Below are 13074 nucleotides of genomic sequence, written 5' to 3'. Positions count from 1 at the left end.
ATACAGCCAAGAGGAAGGAGTCAGTCATTACATTACAGTCATTACATTACAGCCAGTCATTACATTACAGTCAGCCATTACATTTCAATACAGCCAAGAGGAAGGAGTCAGTCATTACATTACAGTCATTACATTACAGCCAGTCATTACAGCTAGTCATTACATTACAGCCAGTCATTACATGTCAATACAGCCAAGAGGAAGGCGTCAGTCATTACATTACAGCCAGTCATTACATGTCAAAGCACTTTTTTTTTATTTGAAGGCAATGAAATGATTCTAGAAGCTCACAGAACCCTTTACTTTCTTTCATTTTCTTAAGCTCTTTTCTCCCTCTCTAAATGTAAGGGAAATACATTGGAAAAGACATAGCTTTGGGGATTTGGGGGTTTGTTTTTTTTGGTGCTGGTACTGGGGCTTGAATTTAGTGATTTGTCTCTCCACTTTTTTTTTTTTTTTTTACTGATGCTTTACCACTTGAGCCACATCTCTGGTCTGGCATTTTGCTGGTTTGTTGGAGATGGAATCTCAGTGGACTTTTCTGTCTGGACTGGCTTTGCACCACCATTCCCCGGGTCTCAGTGTCCTGAGTAGCTGGTGGCACAGGGTGAGCTGCAGGCATGTGCCTACGCCTGCCTCTAAAGGCAGTAGCAAGGGTAGTAGAGGAGTTACATGGGGTTACACAAGGGCAGGCTGAAGGCGTGTGGGCAGAGTCTTCCTCCCTGCCTTGACCAAGAAGGTACAAAACTGCATTTGAAGAGTGAATTGCGTTGCATCAGAGAAGGAATGGAGTGTCACTTCCAGCAGCAAACTGAACTCTGTTGACAACCTGAAATGTGCCGTGTACTATCCTTCCCTGCCCTCTTCAGCAACCATTTCTCCCATTGATGGCGATGTCAAGTAAAGCTCAGAGTTCTCTCCCCGCGTGGAGGAACCACTGAGGGAGTAATTGCTGTCATGCAGGAGCAAGAGGGACTCCACAGAACACTCTGTGGCATGAACTTGAAGGAGGATACTTCTGATCCTCACCGTTGGGGAGATGCCCTTGGCACCGACCGCCCTGCACAGCTCCTACGGTAGCCCAGAGTGTCCACACTGCTGGCTTTTCCAGTGCCCCGCTCTGGCTTGCTGTGCCCATGATCTCCCCTGGAAGCCTGTGCTCTGCACAGAGAGGCTAAGCCTTTCTCTGTCTCTCAGCAAGGAAGCGTGTCTTGGGCCGTTCAGAGGTGGTTCTGGCGTCCAGTCTACCTTTCCTTGTGAAAAATCCTATTCCTATTGATACGGCGTTGGGGGACATATGCGTTTCTAGTGCAAAGTGGATGTTCACAGAGTGTCTGTGTTGCATAAACTGGATCTTCCTTGCTTTATTCTTTATTTCCAGGTTGGGTTTGATCCTCCTCCTCACATGAGAGTACCTACCATCCCTCCCAGCCTGGCGGGGATCCCCGGGGGAAAGCCGTAAGTACCTCTGTGCTGGTTCGGCTTGTTTCAAAGGCTGTGGTGTCAGCAGGGTGGAATTCCAAAGGGAGGACAGGCATGGGCGTTTCCAAGGAGACTTCTGGTGTCTTTTCCTGAGGAGTGTTAACACTTGCTATAAATAGGCAGCCTGGAGGTGTCATGCCTCTGGCTTCTCCCTGTGGGTGAGCTCATGCGTTCTAGTTATTTCTGGAGAGAAGCTGTTGGAGATGAGGACGTGGTGGGAGGGAAGAGCTGGAGGTGGTTGGCCTTCCTTACTTGACCTTCTTCAGCAAGCTGCTGTGCCTGGGCGCGTGCTCGCAGGGTAACTGGCAGAGATGCGTTACCCCGTGTGCAGTTCTGTGGGTGGGGAGCTGTCAGGAGCTCTTTGCAGTCTCAGCGACGTGAAAGGTGTCAGTGCCAACTTCTCCTTATTCGGTGAAAAGAAATTATCTGATGGATCAGACCTGTGGGAACCAGCACCCTACACTGACGCTCCTGGATAGTGTCCTCTTTCCTTTCTCTTTTTATTTTCTGTGCCACTGCTGGGTGGGCCTTGAACCAGGGCCGGGGCCTCTCCCTTAGCTTTGTGTTTCAAGCTGCGCTCTACCACTTGAGCCACAGCTCTACTTCGGGGTTATTTTTTTATCATTGTATATTCATGTAGATTTTATTTCTAGTGTTGTATAGAGTTTTCATAGACAACATGCACTTGTGTTGTAGGTGTTACAGCAGTCTTTCCTCAGTAGGCTACAACCCACTGAAGTGTCAGGACCTCTTTCTCTCACTCACACACACACACAAGCACACACACATACACACAACTCTATCTCTTACATACACACACTGAACACATAGTCAAAGTCATTTCTCATCTGAGTATGTTTACTTCTGGATTTTCTTGGTGGTTACTTGGAGTTAAGAGTTTCACAGACTTCCCTGCCCTGGTTAGCTTCAAACCCTGATCCTCAGATCTCAGCCTCCAGAGTAGCTAGGATGACAGGCGTGAGCCACCGGCACTCAGCCCCAGTACAGTGTTGATGGGTGTGTCAGCCTGTGTGGCAACAGTCAGACACGGGGTGGTTTATGGGGAGCTAGAGAAGTGAGCTGGAGGCCCAGGAGCCCTCAGAACTTAGACCTCAGTTTGATCACAAGCAAAACCACTCGCTTTCTGTGACTTCAAAGCATCAGTGAGCTGCTCGGCTTTCATGAAGAGCAATGTTAAAGTACGTCTGTCTGAAATGCTGCAGGTACTCTTCTTGCCTTTTGCCATAGTAAAGTTAGTAGCAGGCCTTTGGACATGTTGACTTTCCAACTAAGAAATCCCAATGGGACTTACCTTGTCCCCGGACTCCCTCCCTCCCCGCCTTGTTTGTTTGTTTGCTTTTTGGAGACTACAAGGCGTTATTGTGTAGCCCTGGACAGCCTGATACTCAGCCTTGAACTTGAGACTCCCCTGCCGCCCGCTGCCTGGCATTTCCGGTGGGAATCTCCGAGTCTGGCACGCGTCTGTGGTTGTCTCTGGTCATGTCGCGCCGCCTTTATGCGGCTGCCCTCAGCTGTGACCTCTGTGCTACCTGCGCATCACATCACCCCACGGTTTGGGGGGTCTGTTCCCCCGCGAGGTGAGCCGCTAGGTGAGACGCTGGCCTCTTGGCCTCCCGCCAGCTCAGCTCAGCACACGCCCGGCTGCCCTTCTCACCTCCCATCCCAGGGCTCACGTCGAAATGAGACTTGCTCTCCACCGGGAGTCTGCAGAGCTGTCGAGAATTTCAGGTGACATGTTGGCCCAGTGACAAATGGATGGAAGAGGGGTGGTGTGCCCCGAAATACCTACGTTGCTGGTAACCGTCAGAGTGCGGGTGAGCTGCTGTGTGTGTGCGTGTGTGTGTGTGCGCCCTCGCACGCGCTCAGGCACGTCCTCTGACAACCTCCCATGTCCTTGGGCCCCCTGGGGGCGTGGTTACTTCTCCTGTGACTCCTCACAATGCAGGTTTGTTGTAATCCAGTTGGACTGGTGAGCAGACAAAGGGCAAATGAATAGTGTCACCCATGAAGCAATAGTATATATTAGCTTACAGATCTTTGGAGGAATTAATAGACCAATTAAGGCCAAGGTTGACTGAGCGTTAGGGAAAGCCAGCTCCAAGAGTCAGAGGTATACAGAGTTGTCCAGCACTGAGACTCTGTCTTGAGGGTAATAGGAGGAGCAGTGGCCAGGCAAGCCGTGAGCTACAGTGCTAGGGCAGACGGCTGGTGTGCAGGGCACGTGTGGTTTGGACCCTATTCCTTAGTGTGTGTGTGTGTGTGTGTGTGTGTGTGTATGTGTGCGCGCTAGTGTGACTTGAAGCAGAAGAGAGTAATATGCTAATTAGAGCCAAATGGTTTTAGCTACTGAGCAACTTCCCTATTTCTGTTCAGAGCTGTGTGAAACCTGGTGGAGGGAGTTCTGCTGAGAATCCCTTTCCAGGCCAGCCTGACGTCTCAGTGAACAAGCCCACCATGGTGGCAGTGGCCTGCCATCCAGCCCCATGGATGGCTTACAGAGGAACATTGTGGTATGAGACCCTATCAAAACAGCTAAAGGAAGTAAAGGACTGGAGCCGAGGCTTACGTGGTAGAGTGCCTGACTCACACACTCAAAGGCCGCTGGTAGTTCGAATTTTAAAAAATGGGGGAAGCTAGGATTACAATGTAGGGACACAGACACAAAATGATAGCAGCGAGCTAAGATTCGCCTGTGCCAAGATTCACCTGTGCCGATTCACCTGTGCCAAGATTCACCTGTGCCAAGATTCACCTGTGCTAAGATCCACCTGTGCTAAGATCCACCTGTGCCAAGATCCACCTGTGCCAAGATTCACCTGTGCCAAGATTCACCTGTGCCAAGATTCACCTGTGCCAAGATTCACCTTTGCCAAGATTCACCTGTGCCAAGATTCACCTGTGCCAAGATTCACCTGTGCCAAGATTCACCTGTGCCAAGATTCACCTGTGCCAAGATTCACCTGTGCCGATTCACCTGTGCTAAGATTCACCTGTGCCAAGATTCACCTGTGCCAAGATCCACCTGTGCCAAGATTCACCTGTGCCAAGATTCACCTGTGCCAAGATTCACCTGTGCCAAGATTCACCTGTGCCGATTCACCCGTGCTAAGATTCACCTGTGCCAAGATTCACCTGTGCCAAGATCCACCTGTGCCAAGATTCACCTGTGCTAAGATTCACCTGTGCCAAGATTCACCTGTGCCTATTCACCTGTGCCAAGATTCACCCGTGCCAAGATTCACCCGTGCTAAGATTCACCCGTGCCAAGATTCACCTGTGCCAAGATTCACCTGTGCCAAGATTCACCTGTGCCTATTCACCTGTGCCAAGATTCACCTGTGCCAAGATTCACCTGTGCCAAGATTCACCTGTGCCAAGATTCACCTGTGCCGATTCACCTGTGCCAAGATTCACCTGTGCCAAGATCCACCTGTGCCAAGATCCACCTGTGCTAAGATTCACCTGTGCTAAGATTCACCTGTGCCAAGATTCACCTGTGCCAAGATTCACCTGTGCCAATTCACCTGTGCCAAGATTCACCTGTGCCAAGATCCACCTGTGCTAAGATCCACCTGTGCCAAGATTCACCTGTGCCAAGATTCACCTGTGCCGATTCACCTGTGCCTATTCACCTGTGCCAAGATTCACCCGTGCTAAGATTCACCCGTGCCAAGATTCACCTGTGCCAAGATTCACCTGTGCCAAGATTCACCTGTGCCAAGATCCACCTGTGCTAAGATCCACCCGTGCCAAGATTCACCCGTGCTAAGATTCACCTGTGCCAAGATTCACCTGTGCCAAGATTCACCTGTGCCAAGATTTACCTGTGCCGATTCACCTGTGCCAAGATTCACCTGTGCCAAGATTCACCTGTGCCAAGATCCACCTGTGCCAAGATTCACCTGTGCCAAGATTCACCTGTGCCGATTCACCTGTGCCAAGATTCACCTGTGCCGATTGGCCTGTGCCAAGATTCACCTGTGCCAAGATTCACCTGTGCCAAGATCCACCTGTGCCAAGATTCACCTGTGCTAAGATTCACCTGTGCCAAGATTCACCTGTGCCAAGATCCACCTGTGCCAAGATTCACCTGTGCCGATTCGCCTGTGCCAAGATTCACCTGTGCCAAGATCCACCTGTGCCATGATTCACCTGTGCCAATTCACCTGTGCCGATTCACCTGTGCTAAGATTCACCTGTGCCAAGATTCACCTGTGCCAAGATCCACCTGTGCCAAGATTCACCTGTGCCAAGATTCACCTGTGCCAAGATTCACCTGTGCCGATTCGCCTGTGCCGATTCGCCTGTGCTAAGATTCACCTGTGCCAAGATTCACCTGTGCCAAGATCCACCTGTGCCAAGATTCACCTGTGCCGATTCACCTGTGCCGATTCACCTGTGCCGATTCACCTGTGCTAAGATTCACCTGTGCCAAGGTTCACCTGTACCAAGGTTCACCTGTGCCAAGGTTCACCTGTGCCAAGATTCACCTGTGCCAAGATTCACCTGTACCAAGGTTCACCTGTGCCAAGGTTCACCTGTACCAAGATTCACCTGTGCTAAAATTCACCTGTGCTAAGATTCACCTGTGCCAAGATTCACCTGTGCTAAGATTCACCTATGCTAAGATTCACCTGTGCCAAGATTCACCTGTGACGGTATTTCTCTAGTCTTGATAAAAATTGCCATTTGATCTCTGGGTCTGAGTTGTCACTGTTTTCTCTCAAACAGAGGTATGTGGCTTGCAGGTTTTGTTCTGTTGTTTTTTGCCTGTCCTAGTGCTCACACTCAAGGCCCAGGTGCTGTCCCTGAGCTTTTTGCTCTAGGCTGCTGCTCTACCATTGTCCCACAGTTGTGCTTTTGGCTTTTCAGTGATTAGAGATAAGAATCTCATGGACTTTCCTGCCTTGATTGGCTTTGAACTAGGCTCCTCAGATCTCAGCCTCCTGAGTAGCTGGGATGACAGGTGTGAGCAATTGGTGCTCAGCAAGAATATATTTTTAAACATCACTTTTCCTGTTTGGAGGGAGTCACATTACATGAGAAAAGTGGGATTAATAGCAGAGAGATGAATGATCCAACTTTGCTGAGATCCCGGATCTGCTGTGTCAGTATTAATCTATTAGCCAGTGTGAGATTTGCTGCTTCTGCCTTTTAATAAAGGAACGTTGCCATACGGCGCATTCTCCAAGCATGCGTGGTGACCTACTGCGGTTTTCCCCGAAAGTCGAAGGCTGCTGTCTTTGAAGCGGGTGTCCCGTAGGCGGCGCGGGGCTGTGAGGCACACTGGTCCCCGGGAAGGACTGGGTCTGCCTGGAAGCGGTCAGGGTGATGCCTGCGGGGGTGCGGGAGGCGTTACTGCCGAGCCCCTTGAGACCACGCCGGGGATGCTCTCTGTGGTTCGGGTCTGCTCCTGTGACTGCCTGTGTCTGGGGACGGAGGGCCTGGCCAGGTGTAGTCACGTCCAGCAGACACGGACCCACGGTGCTAGGCCTGTCCACCCCCAAGACCACCCAGGGCCTGGCTGCTCCATCATCCACCGACAGCTCACACACTGCCGCGCACTGCAAGGCCTTTCCTCGGGGCCCTGGCATTCTGGGAGGCGCGCCGGGCCCCACGCTGCCTGCCAGCAGGCTTTGGATGCTGCCACCTCCCTGAGTCCCGCTGTGGGCGGGGGACCTCCCGGACCCATGTGCGAGGAATCACCTGCTCTGCCCCATCGGAGCAGAGACAAAGCAGACATCAGTGCTCAGAGGGGGAAATAAGGCACATACATGTGTTGAGCTTCCTGACAGGAGAGGAAGCTGTGAGGGAGATGCCAGAGCAGGGGCTCCCGAGCCGTTCAGAGAAAGGCGGACAGGCTGCTGACGGGAGGGCTGAGCCCACGAGCGGCTTGTTTTATTAGCTTCGCTTACCTCTGTGCTGGGGAGCCGTCCCCGACTGGTGCCCAAGGTTGGCGGCCGACCACTTGGACGACACCTGCAGGTTTTTGGCTGGTTAGGGGGAGAGAGGGGTCTCCTGGACTTGCCTGGCGGGGCGAGTGTCAAACCATGATCCTCCGATCTCAGCCTTCTGAGTAGCTCGAGAGCCACCAGCACGTGGGTGTGGAGAAGGCTTGGACGGGCGCATTCCCCTTCTCCGCTCTTCCCCTCTTGCCAGCCGCGTAGAACTGCAAGTCCAAAGCAATGGGCAAGGGCTGTGTTGGCGCACAGTCCATTCCAGCTGTGGGAGGATCTGGCGTGAAGTAGGGGTGGCGCAAAGAGGCTAAGGGCCGGGAGCGGCCGAGGCCTGGCGCGCTGAGGCCTGGCGCCTCCCGGAGACCCTGTCCGTCGTGGAGGCTCAGCTCCCTCCCAGGAGCACTGCGGGCTGGCGTCGGGCACCCTGGGCCGCAGAGACCACGGCCCCGTGGCCTCCCTGGGTGGACAAGGCCTTGCGTGAGAGAAGTCACGCTTCTGGCCCTGGAATCCACGTTCCCAGCTAAGAAACGGCGGCTGCGCCGAGGTCGGACCCTGGGTGCAGCCTTTTTGAAAGAAGCCTCCTCCATTTTCCACTGTCACTTCAGGACTCAGGATCGGTTCAGAAGCAGCCATCTTAACCTTATTTTCAAACCCCGGAGGCTGGGTTGAATTAGTATTGCTCAGTCTGCTTCATGAGAATTCATTTTTAGTCTGAAGCAATGTCTTCCCTCCTTGAGAAGATGGTTGGGAGAGAAACCTGAGACTTGCGACGAACCCAGGACTCCCCAGAGACGGTGCTCCCCGCAGGAAGTGCTCCCTGGGCTCCCCGGAGACAGTGCTCCCCGCAGGCGATGCTCCCGGGAGGGAGTGCTCCCCGCAGGCAGTGCTCTCCCCAGGCGGTGCTCCCATCTTCTAGAGGACCCTCTGGAGGTGGCAGAAAGTCACACTGATAACGGGTTTGTTGGAGATTCTAGGTCAGTTCCAGGTCGCTCCACCCTGTGTTTTCAGACCAGACATGTCATTCAGAAATCTCCTACCCACTTGTTTAGTGTGTAAATACGCCTTTCAAAGCACCTGTTTGGATGTAGACCCTAAAGGGAAAGGAATGTGTTTTTACTGCCTTTGGGGTAAGATTACCTCTGAGGAAAACATGTTTTGTAGCAGTGGCCAGAGAACATCCTCCCCTCACTCCTTCCCGTTCTGTGTTGTCTGTGTTTAGGATTTAAACATTTAGTCCTCTGCATGCTTGGTATGACTGTATCAGGGTTCTTCAGAGAAACAACAGGTGGGTATTGGAGAGGTGGGTAGGCAGGGAGGGAGAGAGGCGGGAAGGAATGTGGGTGGTAGATAAATGATAGGCTTAGGCAGATTGGAGGTAAGCAGTCGGTGGATAATGGGTGGGTAGGTGGGTAGAAGCTGAATGCATGCATGAGCTGGGCGCTGGCGGCTCCTGCCTGTGATGCCAGCTGCTCAGGAAGCTGGGATCTGAGGACTCGCGGCCAGGTTGGGCAGGAACGTCTGTGAGAATCCTTTCTCCAGTCAGCCACCAGAAGGTCTGAGAAATAAGGGATCAGAAGGTGTATAACGTCCACCCTCAGCCTGGTGTCCTGAGCCTAAGCAGGGAGTGCGCTCTTCCCCCCCCTTCTTCCCCCCCCCCCCCCTTGCCCTCGGTAGATCAGCTGATCCCAGTGGTGGGCAGCTGAATTTCTCCCCTTAGTCATGTTTCAGTAGCCAGGTTGGCACTTCTGGGCGAGATCAAGTAGACACCTAAAATTAACCATCACGGTAACTTGGCGTTCTTATGATTGGTTATTTAGGAAAAGTCTGCGGCATGCTTTTGCAGACTGTAAAAGGAGGTCTGTTCTGTGCTTTGTTATTACCATGGGAGGTGTAGTTGGGCTTCTGCTTTTCTACCCGGAGGGCTGCTTCTTCATTCCAGGAGGTCAAACGGAGGCTGTGTCTTGAGCAGGGAGGGTGAGCCGCTGGCTCCTTGGCTAGGGTTTGATGACGTCTTGGAATGGCTGTCTTTTTCTTCTCCACAGTCCCAGCTTGCCTTTGGTCTCGCGTTGCACCCGTGTTCCATTCTCTGCACATTTAGGAACTTGGGAAGGCTTGCTCGCTGGAAGGAGGCCTTGGGACCTGGCTTGTCTGCCGTCTTGGGCTGGGGAGCTGTTTTTGATCAGCTAGGCTCCACCCTCCTCTCCCTCCCTCCCCCCCTTCCCTCCCCCCCTTCCCTCCCCCCCCTTTCACACTCTCTCTCCCTCTTCCCCCCCCTTTGGTGCCAAGGTTTGAACTCAAGACCTTGCCCTTGCTTAGCTTGCTTTCTTGAAAGGCATTCTACCATTTGGGCCACGCACCCAGCCTGTGTTGTGCTGGTTATGTTGGAGATGGTGTCTGGCAGAGCTGGGCTGGTGTCTAGCTGAAATCCTTGGGGTCTCAGCCTCAGGCGGATGCCCTGGCATGTGGTAAGAGTGCCACTTCTTATTTTCTCTGCTAGTAGATCTTTGTCTAGAGCGTGTGGATCTTAGAGGTGTTAGGTCCTAGAGAGAAAGAGAAAAGGAAAGTAGACCCAGACTCCCTTCCACAGCGTGCTGCTCTTTGGGAGGGAGGATCCTGTCAGAAATGAGAACCTAGAGCTGCTGGGCTTTAGACCCTCAGTTCTGTTTTGTTTTGTAAAGTAAATCCTGTCCTATTGACAAGAAGAATTTGCTTATAAGCAAGTAAATTGTATCCCTGAGGCCTCTTCTCTCCCGGTGTTAGGTCAGAAAGATCTGATTTCTCTCATGCCGTCTCCCCCCCGCCCCCTGCCCCTAATCATGAGTTTTCGGGTCGAGCATCCTCCAGGATCAGACTGCACAGCCCCCCCGCCCCCCATTTCAGAGGCCGTCAGCCATTCCCATCCCCAGACCCCGCGTCCAGGTCTCTGGTCTGAGCTGTGTGTTGGGGCACGTGGAGGAGGGGCACGGTCTCCATCCGTGGAGGGGTGCGTCACGGCGTGGTCCTGCGGCCAGGCACGGGACGGGGCTGCTCCTGCCGCCCGGTCCAGCCCTGGTCCTCGGGCCCGTCCGCTGAAGTCTCCACCCGTCAGAGGAGAGGCCAGGCTGGCGCACACACTCTTGGTCTCCCTTTTCCTGCAGTGTCTCCCACATGGCTTCATCGTGCACACCTCAGCTTGCAGCTCCTCGGCTGAGCGCTCTGAGGAAAACGAAGCCCGAATGTACAGACCCCATGCCACATCTTTACTGTTGCCTAAACTGAAACTACAGACGGCCCTTCCCCCTCCGGTCCCGACGCGGCCCCCCGCTCTCCAGGGCGGGGTCCCCATGTTGGCCGTGCCAGGGTCCAGGAGCCGCAGGATTTGGTTCTTTTAGCAGAAACCTTCGGATTTTCCCAGATCCCACAGCTGCTCTCCGCCTCCCGGGGGGTCTAAATGAGCTCTCCAGGGACGGCCTTAACCGTGGGACGGCCTTTGCCACGGGGGTGGCTGCCAGCGCCTTTCGGAGAAGTTGGACATGACCGGGCCAGGCCTCCCAGCCTCTCCCCGCCAGGCCTCCCAGCCTCTCCCCGCCAGGCCTCCCAGCCTCTCCCCGCCAGGCCTCCCAGCCTCTCCCCGCCAGGCCTTAGCGTGCAGATGCTGGTGAGGTTCTGCCCCCTGGTCGCGGCCAGCTCCGCGGGCCGCGGGTCATTCCCTTGCCCCAAAGACCTCCACCGCGGGAAGGACGGTGTGCCGAGTGCTGTGGGCGAGGTGTGTCTGGAGGATCGCGGTCCTGGAGGCGCGTCCTGCCAGAAGGCGGAGATAGGGGGGTGAGGACCTGGGGAGTGAGTGGTACTGCTTCAGACGGAAGGGCATGGTGGTGTGAGATGCCGCAGAGAGCTTGGGCCACACAGTAAGGCTTACCGCCCTCCCTTGTAGAAGTGAGCTTAAAGAGCCAGTGATGGTATTGGATGTGATTGTGAGCTCCGCCGCTCGCTCACGGCTAGGCTACCGCTTAGCCACTGCACCACTCGCAGCCGCTTCGGAGTAGTAGTTCACTGGCGAGGAGGGTCTCGCCGACTTTCCTGCCTGGGCTGACGTCGCCCCGATGCTCAGATCTCAGCCCCCGAGTGGCTGGGGTGACGGGCGTGAGCCCCCGGCACCCGGCTTGGGAACAGAGCAGAAGATTTCGCCTCAGCCGTGTGCAGCCCGTGGCCCGCCGCGTGGCCGCCTCCATGGCCCACGCTCCCCCGTTACTGTGGCCTGGCCTCTGCCGCGGCGGCTCTGTCTCCTCCAGCAGACCAGTCCGTGGCCGCAGAGGGCGCGGCGTATTAGCAGGAGCCGGGCTGCTCAGGCAAGCGGCACCGCTTCGGTGCAGCACGGTTCTGCCCTCCTGTGTTCCGGCTGTCCCCACGCGAGGAGCCGGGAGGGCCTCTTCCCATCAGTCCTGCCCCGAATCGCGTGCCCGTCAAGCACAAACCCACCGTGCTTTCCACACTTTGCGCGTCTGCGTGTTCTGACGGCTTTCGTCTGTCCGGCTCTTTGCTTGGACTGGGCCGCGGTGCTGAGCGCTGCAGCTGGTCGGAAGGCTGGTGGGGCTGCACCCCGTGGAAGCGCCCCTGCGGGCGGCCCTTGGGACGGCTCAGGCCTGTTCATTCTGCCCGTGCTCGGCCGCAGCCGCCCCTCTGGCACGCGGTCAGTCGTAACCAGCCACATCTCCTCCTGCTCACAAACTGGCGAATTTTGTGGGTTTTTTTTCTCCCCTTCACTTTCTTAATTCCCATACCCCACGTCTTCCTCCCTTCCTGCATCTCGTCACGTTGGCTTTTTCTGATCATGGCTGGCCTTCTACCCCTTGAGCTATGCCTTCACCCAGCTGCTTGGCTGGGTGATTGAAGATAGTGGTGTGTGTGTGTATATGTGTGTGCATGTGCGTGCATGTGTATGTATGCTGGTACTTGGGACTTGAACTCAGGACTGGGTGCTGTGTGTGTGTGTGCATGTGTATGTATGCTGGTATTTGGGACTTGAACTCAGGACTGGGTGCTGTGTGTGTGTGTGTGCATGTGTTTGTATGCTGGTATTTGGGACTTGAACTCAGGACTGGGTGCTGTGTGTGTGTGTGCATGTGTTTGTATGCTGGTATTTGGGACTTGAACTCGGGACCTGGGTGCTACCCCTTAGCTTTCTTGCTCAAGGCCAGCACTTCTTGAAGGAGGAGTCTTAAGAACGTTCCTTCCTGGTCTGGTTTCAAACCACCATCTTCTGACCTGGGCATCAGGGCACTCACCTGTAATCCTAGATACTCAGGAAGGAGGCTAGAGATTGAGAATTTCCATTCAAAACCAGCCAGGGCAGAAAATCTGTGAGTGAGTCTCTCTCCAGTTAACCAACAAAAAGCCAGCTAGAGATGTGGCCCAAGTTACTAGAGCGCCAGCTATAAGTGAAATTGAGTGGGAGAGGTTCTGAGTTCAAGACCCATGTGGGTGAACACAAACAACAGGTATAAGCAGAAAAGAGAACAGCCATCCAACCACGGTTCTCCCATCCGGCCTTCTGAGTAGCCACGGCCGCCCACGGCGCCGGCCGCCAGGCACAGGTCCGAAGACCTGCCGTGGGCCGCCAGAGCTCACAGCGGTT

The 13074-nt window shown here is 54.4% G+C and overlaps 1 protein-coding gene across 8 annotated transcripts in view; it reads left to right on the top strand.

Moving 5' to 3' along the window:
• The window catches only part of Tle1 (TLE family member 1, transcriptional corepressor), a 119407-nt gene that overhangs the window by 85432 nt on the left and 20901 nt on the right, over nucleotides 1-13074 (top strand). For all 8 annotated transcript variants that reach the window (XM_042665590.1, XM_042665587.1, XM_042665586.1 and 5 more), the window contains one exon: nucleotides 1382-1458. In XM_042665590.1, coding sequence (XP_042521524.1) covers nucleotides 1382-1458 — 77 coding nt within the window. The remainder of the gene's footprint in view (nucleotides 1-1381; nucleotides 1459-13074) is intronic.

This window comes from Dipodomys spectabilis, unplaced genomic scaffold, assembly GCF_019054845.1.
Source record: "Dipodomys spectabilis isolate Male_0828 unplaced genomic scaffold, ASM1905484v1 ptg000335l, whole genome shotgun sequence".
In the NCBI taxonomy this organism is placed as follows: Eukaryota; Metazoa; Chordata; class Mammalia; order Rodentia; family Heteromyidae; genus Dipodomys; species Dipodomys spectabilis.
This window is presented reverse-complemented; position numbering and strand designations above follow the sequence as displayed.